Source organism: Choloepus didactylus, chromosome 11 (assembly GCF_015220235.1).
Source record: "Choloepus didactylus isolate mChoDid1 chromosome 11, mChoDid1.pri, whole genome shotgun sequence".
In the NCBI taxonomy this organism is placed as follows: Eukaryota; Metazoa; Chordata; class Mammalia; order Pilosa; family Megalonychidae; genus Choloepus; species Choloepus didactylus.
This window is the reverse complement of record NC_051317.1, coordinates 80553497-80573433: the sequence shown is the minus strand read 5'-3', so window position 1 is coordinate 80573433 and position 19937 is coordinate 80553497. Positions and strand designations below refer to the sequence as shown.

At 37.2% G+C, this 19937-nt stretch overlaps 1 protein-coding gene across 8 annotated transcripts in view; it reads left to right on the top strand.

Moving 5' to 3' along the window:
* The window catches only part of SLC38A9 (solute carrier family 38 member 9), a 103589-nt gene that overhangs the window by 70278 nt on the left and 13374 nt on the right, over positions 1 to 19937 (top strand). For all 8 annotated transcript variants that reach the window (XR_005210953.1, XR_005210954.1, XR_005210952.1 and 5 more), the window contains one exon: positions 1999 to 2105. Coding sequence is in view for 5 of the 8 variants with exons in the window: in XM_037799226.1 (XP_037655154.1) it covers positions 1999 to 2105 (107 nt within the window). In the remaining 3 variants the exon portion in view is untranslated. The remainder of the gene's footprint in view (positions 1 to 1998; positions 2106 to 19937) is intronic.

Sequence of the window (19937 nt, the reverse complement as noted above, 5' to 3'; positions counted from 1 at the left end):
ACTGTGTCAGTGCAGGTCTTTTAGTAAGCAGACACCAAAATGGAATTTGAAGTGCAAGAGAGTTACAGGAGTACACTTATGGAAGATAAAGGGAAAGAGAGCAGAAGTAGGCAGCTTTATCAGACCACAGTGTAGCTCAGAAACCTGTGAAAGGAGAAGGGAAGAAGGAGGACTGGATAGGAATAGACTGAATCTCAGCCAACTCAATGCGGAGCTCTGATGCAGACCGTCTGTAGAGGAATCCCACCTGGGAAGAAGTGGCCAGACTCTAGAACCCTACTAGACTTAGTCACTGGCTAGGAGCTGCCCAGAAAGGGTATGACTTCCATTTGAACAGGGCAGCTCTGAAGAGGTTGTAGCTGGAGGCTGTCAGCTAATTGTACTCCTTATGGCATGTTCTCACTTGAAAGTAGGTTTGTGTGGTACAGCTCCTTGGTTGCCACAATAAAGTTTTATAATTTTTTCATGTAAATTCAGCATATTAATATTAAAGTTAATTCCTAGGGTGTATTTATCTCTGTTTTGGATTATGAATGGATCTTTTAGTATCTTCTAACCAGTTATTTCAGGTATATAAGAAGATAGTGATTTTTCAATATATTTTCTATGTAGCTCCCTTACTTTGAATTCTTACTAAAGAGTTCTTCAATTGTTTTTCTACAGAAATATCTGCAAGTTTATGTTTATCTGCAAATAATAATTTTATCTTCCCTCCAAAAATGGTGCCTCTGTTATAACTGTATTAGTATAATGCTGACTGTTGGTCTGAAAAAAAAAAAAAAAAAAAAAAACAGAAGTGGTAGTTGCTCCTAAATTTTGTGGTCATTGCTAAAGAGTAAAATATTAAAAAGATTCTAGACAAGGAGAGAATTTGCCTAAGAAAAATGTATCTTGAATTGCTTCTACATACAGAAATTCTGATGAAAGTTAACAGACAAAAAATATGATGGAAAACAGTGTATAGTTTTTTGGACTAAAACTCCTGATTTTTTTTTAGAGCTAGTGCTTGATTCTTAGTAGTTTGTGCTTCCTTTCCTAAAATAATACAGCAAAAAGTCAGTGGGCCTTTTCTGCATTACTATTTTTAACACTAAGGAATCCCCTGAGATGGTTTATTCTACCCTTACCTAGCTCCAGCACTATTTTTAAGTAAATCATGATCTTCTACATAAAATCATTTTCACTTTTCTGTTAGCAGACTTCGAAGACAGAAATAGGCAATGCTTTTTTAAAATATGTAGTAAATTACTGATTTTTTTATTTCAAAGTAATTTTGCATTCATTGTAGAAAGTTTATAAAATATAGGTGAGTGGTTAATTTAAAATAAATCCCATCTGCCAGAGACAACCACTATTGACATTTTTGTGGGTATCTGTCCAGTCTTTTTTCTTTACACACACGCATACATTTACACACAATTTGAAAATTGAAAATAAAATCACACCATACATGCTGAATGGTGAACATTTTGCCATGGCATAAAATCTTCCTCTACAACATAATTTTTAAACACTGTGTGCCACTGTGCAATTGTATCATATTTTAATCAGTCCCCTCTTAGTGGACACTTTTTTCCCAATATTTTGAAACAATGCTTTTTAGATTAGTCATTGAACAATGTTAAATGACCAACGTTCGCCTCTTTGATTCCTTTTCTAGAGGTGTTTTTCTGGCAAATGCAGGTACTGGAAAGAGGAAGACTTTATACACAGACCCTTAATCCCTGCTCTGCCACATACTAGTATGACCTCAAACAGGAATAACTGATAAAAGTACCTGCACAAAGTAGTCCTTTCTTATTCCTTTTCTTTCCCTTGTTCTTTGCCCAAGTTTATTGCTGGCTTTGAGGAACTTTGTAAAGACATTTTAATATTCTTACACCCTGGACAAAACAGACAACTGATTTTTAGTAATCAACTTTTGACTACTGATACTCATTTTCTAGTTGACAGTTTTAATGTTTTTGTTTTGTTTTGTTTTTTCTCTTTTTCTCCTAGAGATAAGATTTCAGTTTCCACAACTGACTGGAGTGCTTACCCTTGCTTTCTTTATTCATAATTGTATTATCACACTCTTAAAGAATAACAAGAACCAAGAAAAAAATGTGAGTAATTATCTGAGGAATTGATTTTTGTACCTCCTGAAGGCAGACTTTTTAAAGCCAGTATTTGAGGCGCTTTATATTTGGAGTACAGTTATACAGTTTTGTTACTGGATCTTACTTTTAAATTTAAACCATAGGAAACTTTCTTCATAAAGGTTCGTATGGTAAATATTTGGCCCCAATAGTTTGCCAACCTCTACCATTAGAACAGCCATGAAAAAAATAAAGGTATAGCAAATAAGTCAATAGTATTGGTAAAGTAAAATAATAAAAAAATATCCAAGTGATCCAAAGGAAGTCAGGAATAAAGGGGGAAAAAAAGAGAGATGGGACACATAGAAAACAAATAGCAAGATAGTAGATTTAAACACCTGTATATTGGAGACTGGTCTAAACACTCCAGTTAAAAGATAGGGATGTCAATCAGGTTAAAAATAAAAAAGCAACCCCTAACTGTATGCTGTCGAGAAGAAACTTACTTTCAATATAATGATATGCTATACAAATACTAAACATAAGAATGGTGCAGCAACTGCAAGTAACAAAGTTGACTTCAGAATAAAGAGTATTGCCAGGAAGTAAGAGGAACATTGCATAGGAACACTGCATAATGATCCTTGGAAATCAATTCATCAAGAAGACATAATAATCCTAAATGTGTATATACCCAATGAGAGAGCTTGAAAATAAATGTATCAAAACTGCCAAAATGAAAAGAGAAATGGACAAATCCACAATTATAATTGGAGATTTCATCACCCACCCTCAGTAATGCACCAAACAAATATACAGAAAATACATAAGGATATAGAAAACATGAAAAACACTATCAACTTACTTGATATAATTGACATTTATAGACGTCTTCTATCAACAACAGCAGAAAAAACATTCTTTTCAAGTACAGATGGAACATTTACCAAGATAGAGGTATGCTGGGCCATAAAATAAGTCTCAACAAATTTAAAAGGCCTGCATTGATACAAAGTATGTTCTCCTACCACAATGACGTGAAGTTAGAAATCAGTAGCAAAAAGAAATTTGGGAAATTCACAAATTCGTGGAAATTAAACAACACACTCCTAAATAACCAGTAGGTCAGAGAAGAATTCACGAAAGAAATTAGAAAGTAGAAAATACTTTGAGATTACTTAAAATGAAGATACAGCATACCAGAACATTTGGCATTTAGCTAAAGCAGTCTTAGAGAGAAATTTATAGCTGTAATTGCCTGCATTAAAAAAGAAAATCTCAAATCAACAACAATGTCCTACCATAAGACATTAGGAAAACAAGAATAAACTAAACCCAAAGCAAGCATAAGTGAACCAGTTACTTGTTGCCTTGTCTGCAATTTTGAGCCCAGGTTTACAGCTTCTAACCACAAATATCATGATTAAGCTCTAATAGAGATCTATACAAATTATTACTGAAATAAATAGAAAGAGTTCACTGTGCCTGGGGGTTCTGAGAAGGCTTCAAGTAGGGGGTAAGGTTTAATAGAATCATTATGGTGGCAAAAAGCTTTCTAAGTAGAGGAAAATAAGCCTTTAAATTGGGTCAAGCATGTAAGGCAGGTCTTCCATAGTCTTACTGATTGTGCATATGGCATCTTACCTGTGAAAAGAACATGGGCTTTTGAGTTGAGTAAATCTGGGTTTTCCACACTTCCTAACTTGGTGAACTTACTCCACCAAATTTCATTTTCTTCATATATAAAAATGCCATTAGTGATACCTACCTTTTGGAGTTGAATGAGAAATAAATATAAAATAGGAAAAGTATTTTACATGATCTGATATATAATAGTTGTATACTTTTATTTCTCTGTCCCTCTTATCTTTCCTCTCCTGATATTTACAGCCCATGGATCTTTAAGTTGACAGAAGAGAATATCTTCCTCTTCAAGGGCTCTTTCTAGTGCCTTTAATCTTGAATTACTTGCCATTCATCTGCTGCTGCCAAAAGCTACTCTGAGACAACTACTTTACAATAAGAACATAATAACTCTTCTCCAAGATTTCTTCACATGATATTAAATTAGATCTCCAGAAAAGTTCATAACTGAACCACATCAATTCCCCCTGTCACTTTTCTCATTACTATATTAGGTTTTAATGCTGTAAATGGCTTTTACCAAGGGCTCATGGTAATATAAGCAAGACATGTATGTAACATTGCTTCATTGTTTTAGAAGAACCACAAATAGAATATAATTCATTACATTGCTCACCATCCTCTATACAAACACCTTGGAGAGAAATTTTTCTCTATTCTAGGAAAAAATTTCTCTTTAATGAAGTATGATTTTTAATATTAGATAGTGTGGCTCATATAGCTCTTCTTGTGTCTATTTTTGCCTTAACTTCTAGAAAACCTAAGGAATACGTTTTCTTATTCATTTGTTATAGCTTTTCTTTGGCAAAATTTATTTTTAGAATTTTTATCTCCCCTTCCGCTTTAGACTTGGTTTTCATCTTGGAAATTTTAGGTCTTATTATACTTATATTTTTGTCATAAACAGCTATAAATCTTTTGAGGAAATAGGAAGAAAAATTTACTTGTCCTAAGTGAACATTCACAACTTTAGGATATAGAGAGAAAATCGAAGATATACTTATTGTTGTTACTTTTAAATCCCTCTCTCTTCCTTCAAAAATTCCCTGACTCATTGCTACCTGAGCTAAGTTGCCCATCCTAAGTTCTAGGAAGTTTAGAATGATACTGGGATTGTGGGAAGATGGCTTAATAGGATGCTCCAGGAATCAGTCCCTCCACCAGAACAACTGTTAAATAGGAAGGAACTGTCTGAATCAACCATTTTGAAACTCCAGTCCAGTAGAAACTGTACAACATTCTAGGAGAGAGAAGGAAGAAGAGGCTGGTAAATTATGGTAAATACCAGTAAATTGCTCTCTCCAGCAGTGTTTACTAGTACCCATCCCTCATTCTTACAGCAGGCCACAAAGGTGTCCAGCCCATGATGTAGCTTTCTGGTGCCAGATAGAGATATAAAAATCCACTTTCCTCAGATACAAGGTGAGAACGTGCTGATCACTGATCACAGCTTTTGATTAGCAACTTCAGATCACTAGGGGCTCTGCTTAAAGGGCCACCATTGTTCCAACCTGCCCTGGACAAAGGCAGCAGAGGAGAGTTAATGACATATGTTTCCTCGGAGCTGCGGAGGACAGCTGAAGACAGCTGAAGGGCTGTATTTCCTGGGCAGGTTAAGAAAGCACAGCTTTGGGGAGCCATGGAAGAAGCTCCTAGTATCCTTCCTGGCCCCTCGTTTAACCCCTCTCCTAGGCAGTTTGGAAGTGGCTGACACTCCCTTTGTGAGCCCTTGGCTTTGTAGTAGGGAAGGTCTCACTTGGGAAATTCTTCTCTGGCATGCTTCCCTCCCAGGATTTGCCCTCCAGGCAAAAGCAGCTTAACACAATGAAAGCAGTGTAAGAAACAGTTGAGGCAGACAGCCTGGTCCAAAGGCCTACCTGCTTTAAGTCCATCAGTGGAACACTGAGGAGAGGAAGAAGGTTTATCTCCTGGGAAGTAGAGGAGGCATTCAAACTCCTGCAAACATGGGTAGTCCTAAGGCCACTAGCAAGCACAAGCCCAGGACAAGACACAGGCCCAGAAAAGACAGGGAGGCTGCACTTTGGCTTGTCTTGGGTGGACTTTCCAGATGGGGGGGAGGGGGTTGAAATTCAAGAAAATTTCTGCCATATCACCAGCTGGTTACAAGCTCAAGAAACAGACATCTCAGGGAATAAAGCCTAGAGTTAACATTTTGAATATTAAAATGTACAGTGTAGACCAGTCACTCTCAGTAGTCAGGATCCAGTTTTTACTTTTCTGTCTGCCCAATTTCTTGAAGACAGGGAAGTATTTCAAGTCATCTTTGTATCTCCAGCACCCAACAGAGTGCCTGATATAAAGAAAAAATGAGTTAAGGTTAAAATCACTTTGGCCGTGTAGACTTCCAGGAAGATTGTGGAATAACATAGGCAGAACTCACTCCTCCACCATAAAACAAATAGAGAACAGGCAGAAAAGGACCAAGGCAGCAGTTCCAGATTCCAGGTGACCAGAGAAAGACCTCTGCATTTTATAAGGAAGACCTGAATGGAAAAGCAGAGAAACTATGACTGAGAAATTGGGGTGAGTATACTCAGTTGCGACCATCCCTGAAGTCCACTGCTCTGCATCAGCAGGATCAGGCAGCCAAAAAGCAGCAAACCTCTGCTTCAGAGAGGTGGGGGAGGCAGTGCTCTCAGTCCCACAGCCTGGAATTCAAATGAGGGAGCCCAGAAGCCAGTAGACTCATTTTATCCACATACAGAGACCCTGCTGTGGTACCCAGTGTCTAACCTCCATCCCTGAAGCAGGCCGCTGTGGGTGCCTGGACTTGGAGTTTGGGAAGTGCTCCCCTTGGGAGGAGAGGGGGTCACAGAGCAGAGCCAATCTAACAATTGGCTGGCAAGAGAGACACTCTGGATCCTGCTGCCTCGATCCTGTTGACACAGGGACTCAAGACACTGCCTACATGAGCAGAGAGGTGGGGGTAAAGGAGCTGCATTGCAACACAAGGCACCCTTCCCCCATCCCCAAAGAGGGCTTGCTGACCGGTAAAAAGCAGAGCACCCCTTGGACAGCTGCTGCTGGTGAAGCTGAACCTCTCAGTACTGCAGCCCAGAGTCTTTCTGCACAGGAGTCTGTGAATCATCAGACCCATTGCACATACAAGCTGGAGCCTTCGCCATGGTGCACAGTGTCCATCCCCCAGCCCTGGAGCCAGTGGCTACCAACAGGTCTGGGGGCCTGCAGCCTTGACTGGATTTTCACCTGGTCTAGACCCTGCCCAGGGGCTGCCACAGACAGGGAGAGGTGGGGTTGTGGGGAAGAGTGGCCCAAGCACACCATCTTCTGGGAAGACTGGGAAAGTGCAGTCTGGCAAGCTAAATGAGCTAAATGAGATACTTTTATAAGGTTTGTGAATTGTTGCCTAACAACTCTAATGAGGTTTACTTGAATTTATTATAAATGAAAACGATGTTTTTAAAAATATATTGTCAGAGAAGAAAGAAGATGGCAGTATAGAGAGAAGTGGAAGTTAGTTAGTCCCCCAGAACAACTAATAAACAATGAGGAACAACTCATAAATAATGTGGGATAACTGCTGGGGGATAAACTTGACTGTCCACACATCATGCACCAACCTGGATTGGGAGGAATGCCTGAGATCACAGCATAAAAGCTGTAAGTAAAGACTGCGGCCCTGTGCCGGTACCCCTCCCCTATGGCAGCCCGACCTGCAAAACTGCACTGTGATAGAGAGCAGCACTTTCTGAACAAGTGAATATACCACAGTTCAGCTCCAACTGGGGTTTTGATTAACAAACGTGGACTGCTCAATACAACCTACAAATCCCCAACAAGCAGATGGAGGCTTTTAGTGACAACTGACCTTAAAGAGCCGGCAGACTTCTCTGTGCTGGGAGGGGAAGCCCAGAGGACTGGGTGCTATCTCTGGCCAGCAGGTGAAGCTGGGGGGACCGTGGACTAGCCCTGAAGGGGGGCTTTCTGTCCCTTTTTCTCTCTCTCAACCTGGACGGCTCAGTGGAAAAAGCCACAACCATTTTTAGTTCGCAGCTCTTTGACTTAGACAAGGGTGGAGATAGCAGAGTCAAAAAGACAAAGAGCCTATTTAAATGCAAATGAAAACTCCCTAGGGGGTGTATCTTCCCTAAGAGGAAGGAGGTGGTGCCGAGCCCTACTCCTGGCCTCCAATTCAGAACCAGACCCCAGAGCCTGGGGGAAAACAGTCAAAACAGAAACTAAGGACTAAGGGGGCCACACCTACTTACACCAGTCAGGAGCTACAGGCTGACAGGTGCCACCTGCTGGGCAGGTTAGGAAAAGCAGAGTGGCTTGAGGCCTCACAGGATGTGTCAATCTAAGACACACCCTCAGGGAGACCTGATACTGGATATTGCCCCCTTCTGAGATCTGAGCCTGTTCTGGTCTGGGAATACCTGATTAGGTAACCAAGGAAACCAGATGCCTAGACAACAGAAAACTACAACATACATTAAGAAAAGTGAAGTTGTGGCCCAGTCAAAGGAACGAACTTACACTTCAACTGAGATACAGGAATTTAAACAACTAATGCTAAATCAATTCAAAAAGTTTAGGGAAGATATGGCAAAAGAGATGAAGTATATAATGAAAACACTGGGAGAATAGAAGGTAGAAATTGAAAGTTTGAAAAAACAACTGGCAGAATCTATGGAAATGAAAGGCACAACACAAGAGATGAAAGACACAGTGGAGACATACAACAGCAGATCTCAAGAGTCAGAAGAACACACTCAGGAACTGGAGAACAAGGCACCTGAAATCCTGCACACAAAAGAACAGTTAGGGAAACAATGGAAAAATATGAGCAGTGTCTCAGGGAATTGAATGGCAACATGAAATGCGTGAATGTAGGTGTCATGGGTGTCCCAGAAAGAGAAGAGAACAGAAAAGGGGCAGAAGCAATAATAGAGGAAATAATCAATGGAAATTTCCCATCTCTTAGGAAAGACATAAAATTACAGATCCAAGAAGTGCAGCATACCCCAGACAGAATAGATCTGAATAGGCCTATGCCAAGACACTTAATAATCAGATTATCAAACGTCAAAGGAAAAGAAAGAATCCTGAAGGCAGCAAGAGAAAAGCGATCCATCACATGCAAAGGAAGCTTGATAAGACTATGTGCGGATTTCTCAGTAGAAACCATGGAGGCAAGAAGGAGGTGGTGTGATACATTTAAGATACTGAAAGAGAAAAACCACCAACCAAGAATCCTATATCCGACAAAACTATCCTTCAAATATGAGGGAGAGCTTAAAATATTTTCTGACAAACATACAATGAGAGAGTTTGTGAACAAGATACCTGCACTACAGGAAATACAAAAAGGGAACACTACAGACAGATAGGAAAAGACAGGAGTGAGAGGTTTGGAACACAATCTTGGGTGATGGTAGGACAGCAATATAAGTACACTGAACAAAGATGACTGTGAGTATGATTGAAAGAGGAAGATTAGGAGCATGTGGGACACCAGAAGGAGAGAGGAAAGATAAAGACTGGGACTGTATAATTCAGTGAAACCTAGAGTGCTCAACAATTATGATAAAATGTACAAATATGTTTTTACATGAGGGAGAACAAATGAATGTCAACCTTGCAAGGTGTTAAAAATAAGGTGGTATTGGGAGGAAAATACAATCAATGCAAACTAGAGACTAGAATTAACAGAAACATTGTATTATGCATCCTTTAGTGTAACAAAGGCAGTATACCAAAGCTAAATGCCTGTAAGAGGGGGACATAAGGGAGGGATATGGGACACTTGGCATTGGTGATGTTGTCTGACTCTTGTACTTTAATTCTTTCTTTCCTTTTGCTTTTTAGCTGATTTTTTTTTTCTTTCTTTTTCTTTTTCATTTGTCTCTCTACCTTCTTTGACTCTTCCTCCTTCTTTGTGGAAGAAATGGAGATATCTTTATATAGATAGTGGTGAGGGTGGTGAATACATAAATATGTGACTATACAGGGAACCATCGATTGTTTACTTAGGACAGAATGTATGGTATGTGAACAAAACCGTCTTAAAAAAAATGGGTTGATGAAGAAACCTTGAGGACACTATATTGAGTGAAATAAGTCAGACACATAAGGACAAGTATTGCAGGGTCTTACTGATATGAACTAATTATAATATGCAAACCTCTAGACATGAAATATAAGTTACCAGGATACAGAATGAGGCTAAAGATAGGGGAGTGGTTGCTTATTATGAGCAGAATGTTCAACTAGGGTGAACTTAAGTGTTTGAAAATGGACAGAGGTGACAGTAACACGTTGTGAGAATAACTAACAGTGCTGAATGGTGTGTGAATGTGGTGAAAAGGGGGAGCTCAAGAGTCATGTATGTCACCAGAAGGAAAGTTAAAGGTTAAAAGATGGGAATGTATAAAACAGTGAATCGTAGTAGGCAATGTCCGTGATTAACTGTACAAATATTAGAAATCTCTTTCATGAACTAGAACAAATATATGACACTATAACTAGAAGCTAATAATAGAGGGGCTTATAGGGAGAAAAGTATACCTATTGCAAACTATATTCTACAGTTAGTAGTATTTTAACATTCTTTCATCAACAGTAACAGGTGTACTATACCAATACTATGAGTCAATAATAGAGGGGGGGTAGTTAGGGGTATGGGAGGATTTAAGTTTCCTTTTTTTTTTTTTTTTTTGGTCCTTATTTCTTTTCTGGAGTAATGAAAATGTTCTAAAAATTCGAAAAATATATATATTGTCAGAGTTCATAACATTCACATTCTGTTCTACAATCACACTGTCATTTATTTGAGTCTTAGTTCTACAGTCAGCATAAGATTCAAAGCATACCTCCAGGCCTTGTGCCATAGTTTCTGCTTAGTCAAAGTTTATCATCTAGTCAGATTCCTAACTGTGTCCTCTGTTGTGTTTCACATTCATAAATGTTTACCTAGAACATTGTACTTTAAAAAAAACATATAATGGATTGAACGTTTAAAAAAAAAAAAAAAAAATGTCCTAAGCAGTGGTTCAAAGCAGCATAAAAAAATAAAGATCTCCAGTAAAGTTAACCATTTGGGTAATTATAAATGCCAGCACTATTGTATTGTTTTTTGTTTGTTTGTTTGTTTATAACTCTACTTCCTACTTCCTATAGGTGCTAAAATGAAAAATACATAAAAAGTAATGATAAATCTATGGTTTTGGACTATAGTGTACAAAGATACCATTTATAACAAGTAATAAAAAAGGTAGGGGAGTAGGAACAAGTTCACAGAAATGTTGCTATATTAGGTAACTTTCTTGGGGTAAATAGGAACATGTTGGAAGTTAAGCAGTTATCTTAGGTTAGTTGTCTTTTTCTTACTCCCTTGGTATGGTCTCTTTGAAATGTTCTTTTATTGTATGTTTGTTTACTTTTTAACTTTTTTTTCATACAGTTGATTTAAAAAAGAAGGGAAAGTTAAAAAAAAAAAAAAGAAAAACAAGGAAATAAAAAGATGTAGTGCCCCCTTGAGGAGCCTGTGGAGAATGCAGGGGTATTGGCCTACCCCACCTCCATGGTTGCTAACATGACCACAGACATAGGGGGCTGGTGGTTTGATGGGTTGAGCCCTCTGCCATAAGTTTTACCCTTGGGAAGACGGTTGCTGCAAAGGAGAGGCTAGGCCTCCCTATGGTTGTGCCTAAGAGCCTCCTCCCGAATGCCTCTTTGTTACTCAGATGTGGCCCTCTCTATCTGGCTAAGCCAACTTGAAAGGTGAAATCACTGCCCTCCCCCCTACGTGGGATCAGACACCCAGGGGAGTGAATCTCCCTGGCAACGTGGAATATGACTCCCGGGGAGGAATGTAGACCCAGCATCGTGGGACGGAGAACATCTTCTTGACCAAAAGGGGGATGTGAAAGGAAATGAAATAAGCTTCAGTGGCAGAGAGATTCCAAAAGGAGCCGAGAGGTCACTCTGGAGGGCACTCTTACGCACACTTTAGACAACCCTTTTTAGGTTCCAAAGAATTGGGGTAGCTGGTGGTGGATACCTGAAACTATCAAACTACAACCCAGAACCCATGAATCTCGAAGACAGTTGTATAAAAATGTAGCTTATGAGGGGTGACAATGGGATTGGGAAAGCCATAAGGACCACACTCCACTGTGTCTAGTTTATGGATGGATGAGTAGAAAAATAGGGGAAGGAAACAAACAGACAAAGGTACCCAGTGTTCTTTTTTTACTTCAATTGCTCTTTTTCACTCTAATTATTATTCTTGTTATTTTTGTGTGTGTGCTAATGAAGGTGTCAGGGATTGATTTAGGTGATGAATGTACAACTATGTAATAGTACTGTAAACAATCGAAAGTACGATTTGTTTTGTATGACTGCGTGGTATGTGAATATATCTCTATAAAATGAAGATAAAAAAAAAAAGAAATGTAAAAAAAAAAAAAAAAAAAGGCAGACAAGAGTGTTGTAATGAATACAAGAGTGTTTGACAGTTATAGCACCTAGCAGGGTCTTAGCACCTGGTAGGCCCTGTTAGTTCAGGGTTTACAACACACGTGGCCACAGGTAACACATAAGTGAGTGAAGACAGGATGGAATGTGGTTGAACTGGAGCACACATGCCCTATCAAAATGGAATGGCACCTACTTACCTCTTGCCAGTGTTTGTCATGAGGCAATTCAGGCCCAGGGATGCAAATATTCCTTTTTTGTTGTTGTTCTGAGAAATATCAGAAATCCAAAAGTTTGTGTAAAATTTCACCCCCTAAAATTGATTGCCAGATTAAAATTCTTCATTCATTTTCTCAACTTTTCTCACACTTTCCCAACTCTATTTGGATGACTTAATAACACATTGACTTCTTGACTGTTGTGTACCTGTGGCTATCACCTGCAGCATGATGCATACCTGTTCCAGTTATCTATTGATAGACAACAAACCACCCCACAATTCACTGGTATGAATTATAACATATTTATACTCACAGATTCTGTGATTTAGGAATTCATAAAGTGCACAGGTGGTCTATTCTGCTCTGCTCCATGATGTTTGGTGCCTTAACTAGGATGACGTGGCTGAGGGTAACTCGAAAGACTTACAGATGACTCCAAACAGCTGGAGCTGGATCAGTTGAAACTGAGATGGCTGAAGGACAGGTTCAATTGGACTGTTAATGTGGACTTCCCACATGTAGCCTGTCCGGCCTGATGGTCTCAGGGTTTCAAAAACAAATGTTCTCTGTGAACAAGGGGTTAGCTGCATGGCCTTTTATGACCTATCCTTGGAAGTCACGTAGCATCACTTCTACTGTACTTTATTTTTTGAACAGTCATAAACCCTCTTCCAAGAGTCAAAGGGTAGAGATAGATTCCACCTCTTGATAGGAGAAGTGTTACATAATTTGAAGACATGTTTTGAAACTATGTTAGTGACACTTGTTTGATTGTAACTGTTAAGTTTAAAATAACTATTAACTAGTATCTAGAATGAAATTTCTAGTCTTGGCTCACTCATGTTTTTTCCTACCTCAAGGATTTCTAAGATATTAATTTTTACTAGAAAAAAGCTTAGCATATTTGTTCACTGTGTGCTGATTGGGTACTGATGTGAAAAGTCATTATAAATGTTGGAAATAGGTGAATAAAATAAATTGTGAGGCCAAAAAAAAAAGGTAGGGGGACAGAGGGGTGTAGGAACAGTGTATATGTATGCTATCGAAGTCAAGCTGGAATCAAATCAAATATGATAGCTATATATTTAGGATGGTAAGTTTTAAACCCATGGTGACTATTTTAGTTTGCTGAAGCTGATGAAATATAGTATACCAGAAATGGGTTGGCTTTTACAATGGAGATTTATCAACTTACAAGCTTACAATTCTTACGCTGTGAAAATATGCAAATCAAGGCATCAATAGGCGATACTTTCTCCCCGAAAACTGGCTACCAGTGATCCTCAGCTCCTCTGTCACATGGCCAGGCATATGGCGATGTCTGCTGGTCTCTCCCTTCTCTCCTGGATTTTGTTGCTTCCAGCTTCTGGCTTCAGTGGTTTCCTCTCTCAGCTTCTCTGGATCTTTTTTCTGTGTCTTCTCTTTATTTTATCCTCTTATAAAGGACTCCAGGAAGAGGTTTAAAACCCACTTGAAACTTGCCTCCACTGAGACTACCTAAACAAAAGGTCCTACCCATAATAGGTATACACCCACAGGAATGGATTAAAAGAACATGATCTTTTCTGGGGTGTATCACAATGAAAATATATGAAAAATATATCCAGATAGAAATGAGAAACTCAATATGGTTCAATGCAAAAAATAAAATAAATATGAGATTAGGCATCAACAGAAGAAGTGAGGAACAAAAAAAAAAAAGTGTAAGACTTACAAAAACTAAATAGCAAAATAGCAGAGGAAAGTCCTGCATTATCAGTAGTGACATTAATTTTAAATGGATTAAACTGTACAGTCAAAAGGCAGAGATTCACAAAATGGATAAAAAAGCTTGACCCAACTATATGCTGTTTACAAGAGACTCACCTTACATTCAAAGACATAAGTAGGTTGAAAGTGAAAGAGTGGAAAAAGTAACCTAAAGAGAGCTGGGATAGGTGAACTAATATCAGATGAAATACACCGAAAGTCAAAGTGTTCTGAAGGGCAAAAACGGTCTCCATATACTGATAAAGGGTTCAACTCAACAAGAATACATAGCAATTATAAATATATATGCACTAATAGCAGAGCTCCAAAATATATTAAACAAATACTAATAGAGTTGAAAGGAGAAATTGATGGTTCTAAATTAATGATAGGAGACTTTAATACACCACTTTCAGTAATGGATGGACTATCTAGTCAAAAGATCATTAAAGAAATACAAGACTTGATTGGTACTCTAAACCAACTAGATCTAACAGACCTGTGTAGAACACTCTAACCCAACAACAAAATACAAATTCTTCTTGAGTGTACATGGATCATTCTCCAGGACAGACCATGTGTTAAATCACAAAACAAGTCTCAATAATTCAAAACTAATTAAATAATACAGTGTATCTTTGACCACAGTGGAATGATGCTAGAAATCAATAATCGAGAGAAATGGAAAATTTACAAGTATGTGTAAATTAAGCAATGTATTCTTAAACAACCAATGAATTAAAGGGGAAACCACTAGGGAAATAGGAAATATCTTGAGGCAAATGAAAATGAAAATACAGCATACCCAAATTTATGAGCTGCAGCAAAGGCAGTGATGACAGGGAAATTTGTAGCCCTACATGCTAAGAAAGTTCATTAACAAGAGATTTGCCTTACAAGAAATACTAAAGGAAGTTCTGCAGACTGAAAAGAAAAGACAAACAGTGAGAGGCTTGGAGGAGAGTATAGAAATGGCAACTATTAGTAAGGGTAACTAAAAGGATAAAAAGAGAGAGAGAGAAAATAGAGCTGACAAATAAAAGCCAAAGGATAATGTGGTTGAAGAAAATACTGCCTTTACAGTAATACACTGAATGTTAATGGATTAAACTCTTCATCAAAAGACAAAATAAATTAAAAAAAATGATCCATCTATATGCTCTCTACAAGAGTTCATTTTAGACCCAAAGATACAAATAGGTTTAAACTGAAAGGATGGAAAAAAATATTCATGAAAGCAGCCACCAAAAAATAAAAAATAAAAAAAGCTGGGGTAGCTGTACTAATACCAGACAAAAGATTCTAAATGCAAAAATGTTATAAGAAACAAAGGACACTATATACTACTGAAAAGGGCAATCCACCAAGAATAAATAACAATCATAAATGTTTATGCAGCCAGTTAAGGTGCCCCAAAATACATGAGGCAAACACTGGCAAAACTGAAGGGAGTACGAGACATCTCTACAATAATAGAGGGAGACTTAAACACACCACTCTTTTCAATAGATAGAACATCTGAACAGAGGATCGATAAGGAAACAGAGAACCTAAATAATATGAAAATGAACTAGACCTAACAGACATAATAGAACATTGCATCCCATAACAGCAGGGGCACAAAACAAGTCTTAATAAATTTTAAAAGATTGAAATTATACAAAGCACTTTCTCTGATCATAATGGAATGAAGCTGGATATCAATAACAGCCAGAGAACTGGAAATTTCACAAATATATGGAGGTTAAACAACCACACTCTTAAACAATCAGTGGATCAAAGAAGAAATTGCAAGAGAAATCAGTAAGTATCCTGAGATGAATGAAAATCAGAACACAACATATCAAAACTTAAGGCACTGCTAAGGCAGTGTTGAGGGGGAAATTTAGAGCCGTTTTAAACACCTATGTTATAAAGGAAGGAAGAGCTAAAACTGAAGCCCTAACTGAAAACCTGGAGAAACTAGAGAAATAATAGCAAACTAATCCCAAAGCAAGCAGAAGGAAAGAAATAACAAAGATGAGAGCAAAAATAAATGAAATTGAGAATAAAAAAATAATAATAATTAAAAAAAAACCCACAATAGACTCAATACAACCAGAAGTTGGTTCTTTGAGAATATTAGCAAAATTGACAAACCCTTAGCTAGACTGTCTAACCCAAAAAGAGAGAAGATGCAAATAAATAAAATCAGAAATGAGAGGGGGGTCATTACCACAGACCCAAAAGAAATAAAAAAGAAGATGCTATCAACAATTGTACGCCAACAAACTAGACAACTTTGATGAAACGGACAATTTCCTAAAAACACAAACTATACTGACACAAAAAGAAATAGACCTCAACAAAACAATCACAAGAGATTGAATCAGTCATCAAAAGCTTCCCTACAAATAAAAGCCTTCGACCAGATGGCTTCACAGGTGATTCCTACAAAGCATTCCAAGAAAAATTAACACCAATCCTGCTCAAACTCTTCCAAAAAATTAAAGAAGAGGGAACACTACCTAACTCATTATGTGAAGTCAACATCACCCTAATACCAAAGCCTGATAAAAGACACTACAAGAAAACTACAGACCAATCTATCTAATGAATAGAGATGCAAAACTCCTCAACGAAATACTTGCAAATTGAATCCAAAAGCACATTAAAAGAATTATACACTATAACCAAGTGGGTTTTATTCCAGGTATGCAGGGGTGGTTGAAGACAAGAAAATCAATTAATGTAATATCACCACATAAACAAATCGAAAGGGAAAAACCTCATGATCATCTCGATTGACACACAAAAAAAGGCTTTGACAGAATTCAGCATCCTTTCTTGATAAAAACACTTTGAAAGGTAGGAATCGAAGAAAACTTCTTCAACATGTTAAAGGGAATATATGAAAAATCCACGGCTAACATTGTACTCAATGGTGAGAGACTGAAAGCTTTCCCTCCAAGATCAGGAACAAAAAAGGAATAATGCCACTATGAACACTGGTATGCAAACATCTTTTTCAGTCCTTGCTTTCAATTCTTTTGCATATATACCTAGAATATATGGTAATTTTATATTTAACTTTCTGAGGAACTGCCATGGCAGCTATACCAATTTATATTCCCACTAGCAATGAATGACTTTCTATTTTTGTTTTTTTATAATAACCATTCCAATGTGTGTGAAATGGTATTGCTTGGTGGTTTTGAATTGCATTACCCTAATGGCCAGTGATGTTGAGCACCTTTTCATGTGCATTTTTTTTTTTTTTGGCCATTTGTATACCTTCTTTAGACAAAAATATATTCAAGACTTTTGCCTCTTTTTTAATTCGGTAGTTTGTCTTCTTTTTACTGCACTGAATTATGTATTTGAATGTGGTTAAAAGGAAATTTGGGATTGTATATATGGTATTAGAATAAAATTCTTTAAAAAAATCCATGGAGCTGCACAACACAGTGACCCCTAAATTAAACCATGGACTCTAATTGTATGATTATAAAAATGTGCTTTTATCACTTATAACAAGTGTTCCACACCAATATAAGGTGTTAATAATAGGGTGATATATGGAAATCCTGTGTTTTGCTCTTGGTTGTTCTTTAACCCACAGCTTCACTAATTAAAAAAAAAAAAGAAAAGAAAATGTTGTATATGACATTAGTCATGTATATATTATATACTTTGTGCCAACTAAGTCCTCTGTCTATCCCTATCAAGGGTTATCATATGTCAGCTTAGACCACGTATTCCAGAAATCATTTTGTGAAGAAAGATTTTCATATATTGGCCCACTCTCTCCATAAGACCTTGCTCCTCAAACTTTACCACCACAGTCTCCTAAATGACAGAGGAAATTCCTGGGAATCTGGGGTTGAAAAACATAATTTCAGTGAAGTCTCATGTTTAATCTTAAAAACCCATGCATATTTTTATTGTGCTCATAACTAATTTGTTTTACTAGAAATAGTCTTAAAATTATTAACCAATCAAATTATAGGCAGTTCTCTTTGCCCAGTTCCTATATGCACAAATTTCCATTGCTATAGTTCAGTTAAATTACATCAGTTCCACCAAACAACATGATTCAAATTTCAGTTACCACAGTAAATGAACTGTGAGTAATTAAGTATAAACTTTGCAGCTAGCTCTTCAGTCCACAGGTTACATAAATAACAAGTGTGCATCATGATCAATGACCAATCACATTGCTTCTTTCAGAGTCTGTCATTGATTGGTCACTGCACATCTGTTAGTTCACAAATAGACTGCAAAATGGGTAGATGTATTGCCTCCTTTTTTGCCAGGAATAAACCCATGTGATATTTTACAAATATGGATAATTGAAAGAGGGAGTTGGCAAACAAAGGTGAAAATGCAACAAAGAAATTAAAAGCAGTAGCTCTGGAAATGAAGTTTGTGTTGAACATATATGGAGATGTGGAAATGCTGACACTGTGGCATTAGAGAGACTCTGGACGTGCAACCAGAGGTTATGATGAAAACAATGAAGATGTCCCAGTGGAAATGACACTGGCAAAAAAACTTCATATTTAAAGAATTCTCAGAGATACTGACATTGGAAGTGCTAGGATAAAATGTTAGAAGCTGATGCAAACTTAAAAAGAAGTATGACAATTCACCAAGGCATAGAAAAGATGCTCACTCCATAAGTTATACACGGAGAAGAAAGCAAATGCTGTTCAAACTACCCTTGATAAATTCTTACAAAGAAATAAAATATTTAATTCTCAAAGTTTCTGATGTTTTAAGTTATTTTGTACTGAATAAATATTAGTTATATTATTTTTTCATTTCCCTATACATTTGTAGCCAACAGGAAGAGAGATTTCAATACTTTGACAAAAATTGTTAAAGGTCACAGAACAATTATAATTTTTCCCATTGATTATTCCGATTACTTTGCACAGTTTCAGGTTGCACAATTATTTTACAATATCACTCTACCATGGAAAGTGGGGGCTCTCTGTACTTACTTTTTGCTCCTCCAAAATCTTAAGTAGAATGCTTCTCTGGAAAGTCACTGTGTTTACCCGGAGATGGACATGCTTCAGTATGGGAGAAGCTCAGGAAAACAGAGAGATAGTTGTTTTAATTCATGGGTCCTCAAGGGTGAGGGAGAGTCTCTGCCTTTCTTATTAGAACACTTAATGGGCCTTGAAATCTGTATTTTATATGTAAGTACCATAAAATGAGTACTTTCCACTGAGGTTTAGGACTAAGGCTTTGTAGAGCTAATATGTTCGTAGAGGCAGCTAATAAAATTTGACTAAACTTTTGTCACTTGTGAAAAATATTTTTAAACAAAGGTTTAAATGAATAATGCTTTCTTATTGTCTTAACTGAAACTAGGGTATGAAATGATAGTCTGGTTTTCAAAAAATCAGTTATACTTCATGTTAATTTCCTAAAATATTAATAATTACTAATGATCAAGATAGCATGTATGAAGCACTTACAATGTGCTGGCCACATTCTAAACACTTTTTTTAAATACATGTAAATGTATATTCTACTTTTGGTTATGTTTAAGTTAGTTTATACATTAGCATAAATTAAGCTTAAATGGGTAGTATATTCTGAGAAATACTTTGTCATTTGGTTTATTTAATGATTCGTCCTTTCAGCAGGTTTCAATAAGTAATTTGACTTATAGAAGTCTTCTTAATATCATGATGTAATATTTTCTTGAAATAAAGTCAGAAAATGTGAAACTTTCCAGGGACTCTAAATTCATAGGGTTGATGTTGAGTTAGTTATTCCAAGCTTGGTAAAC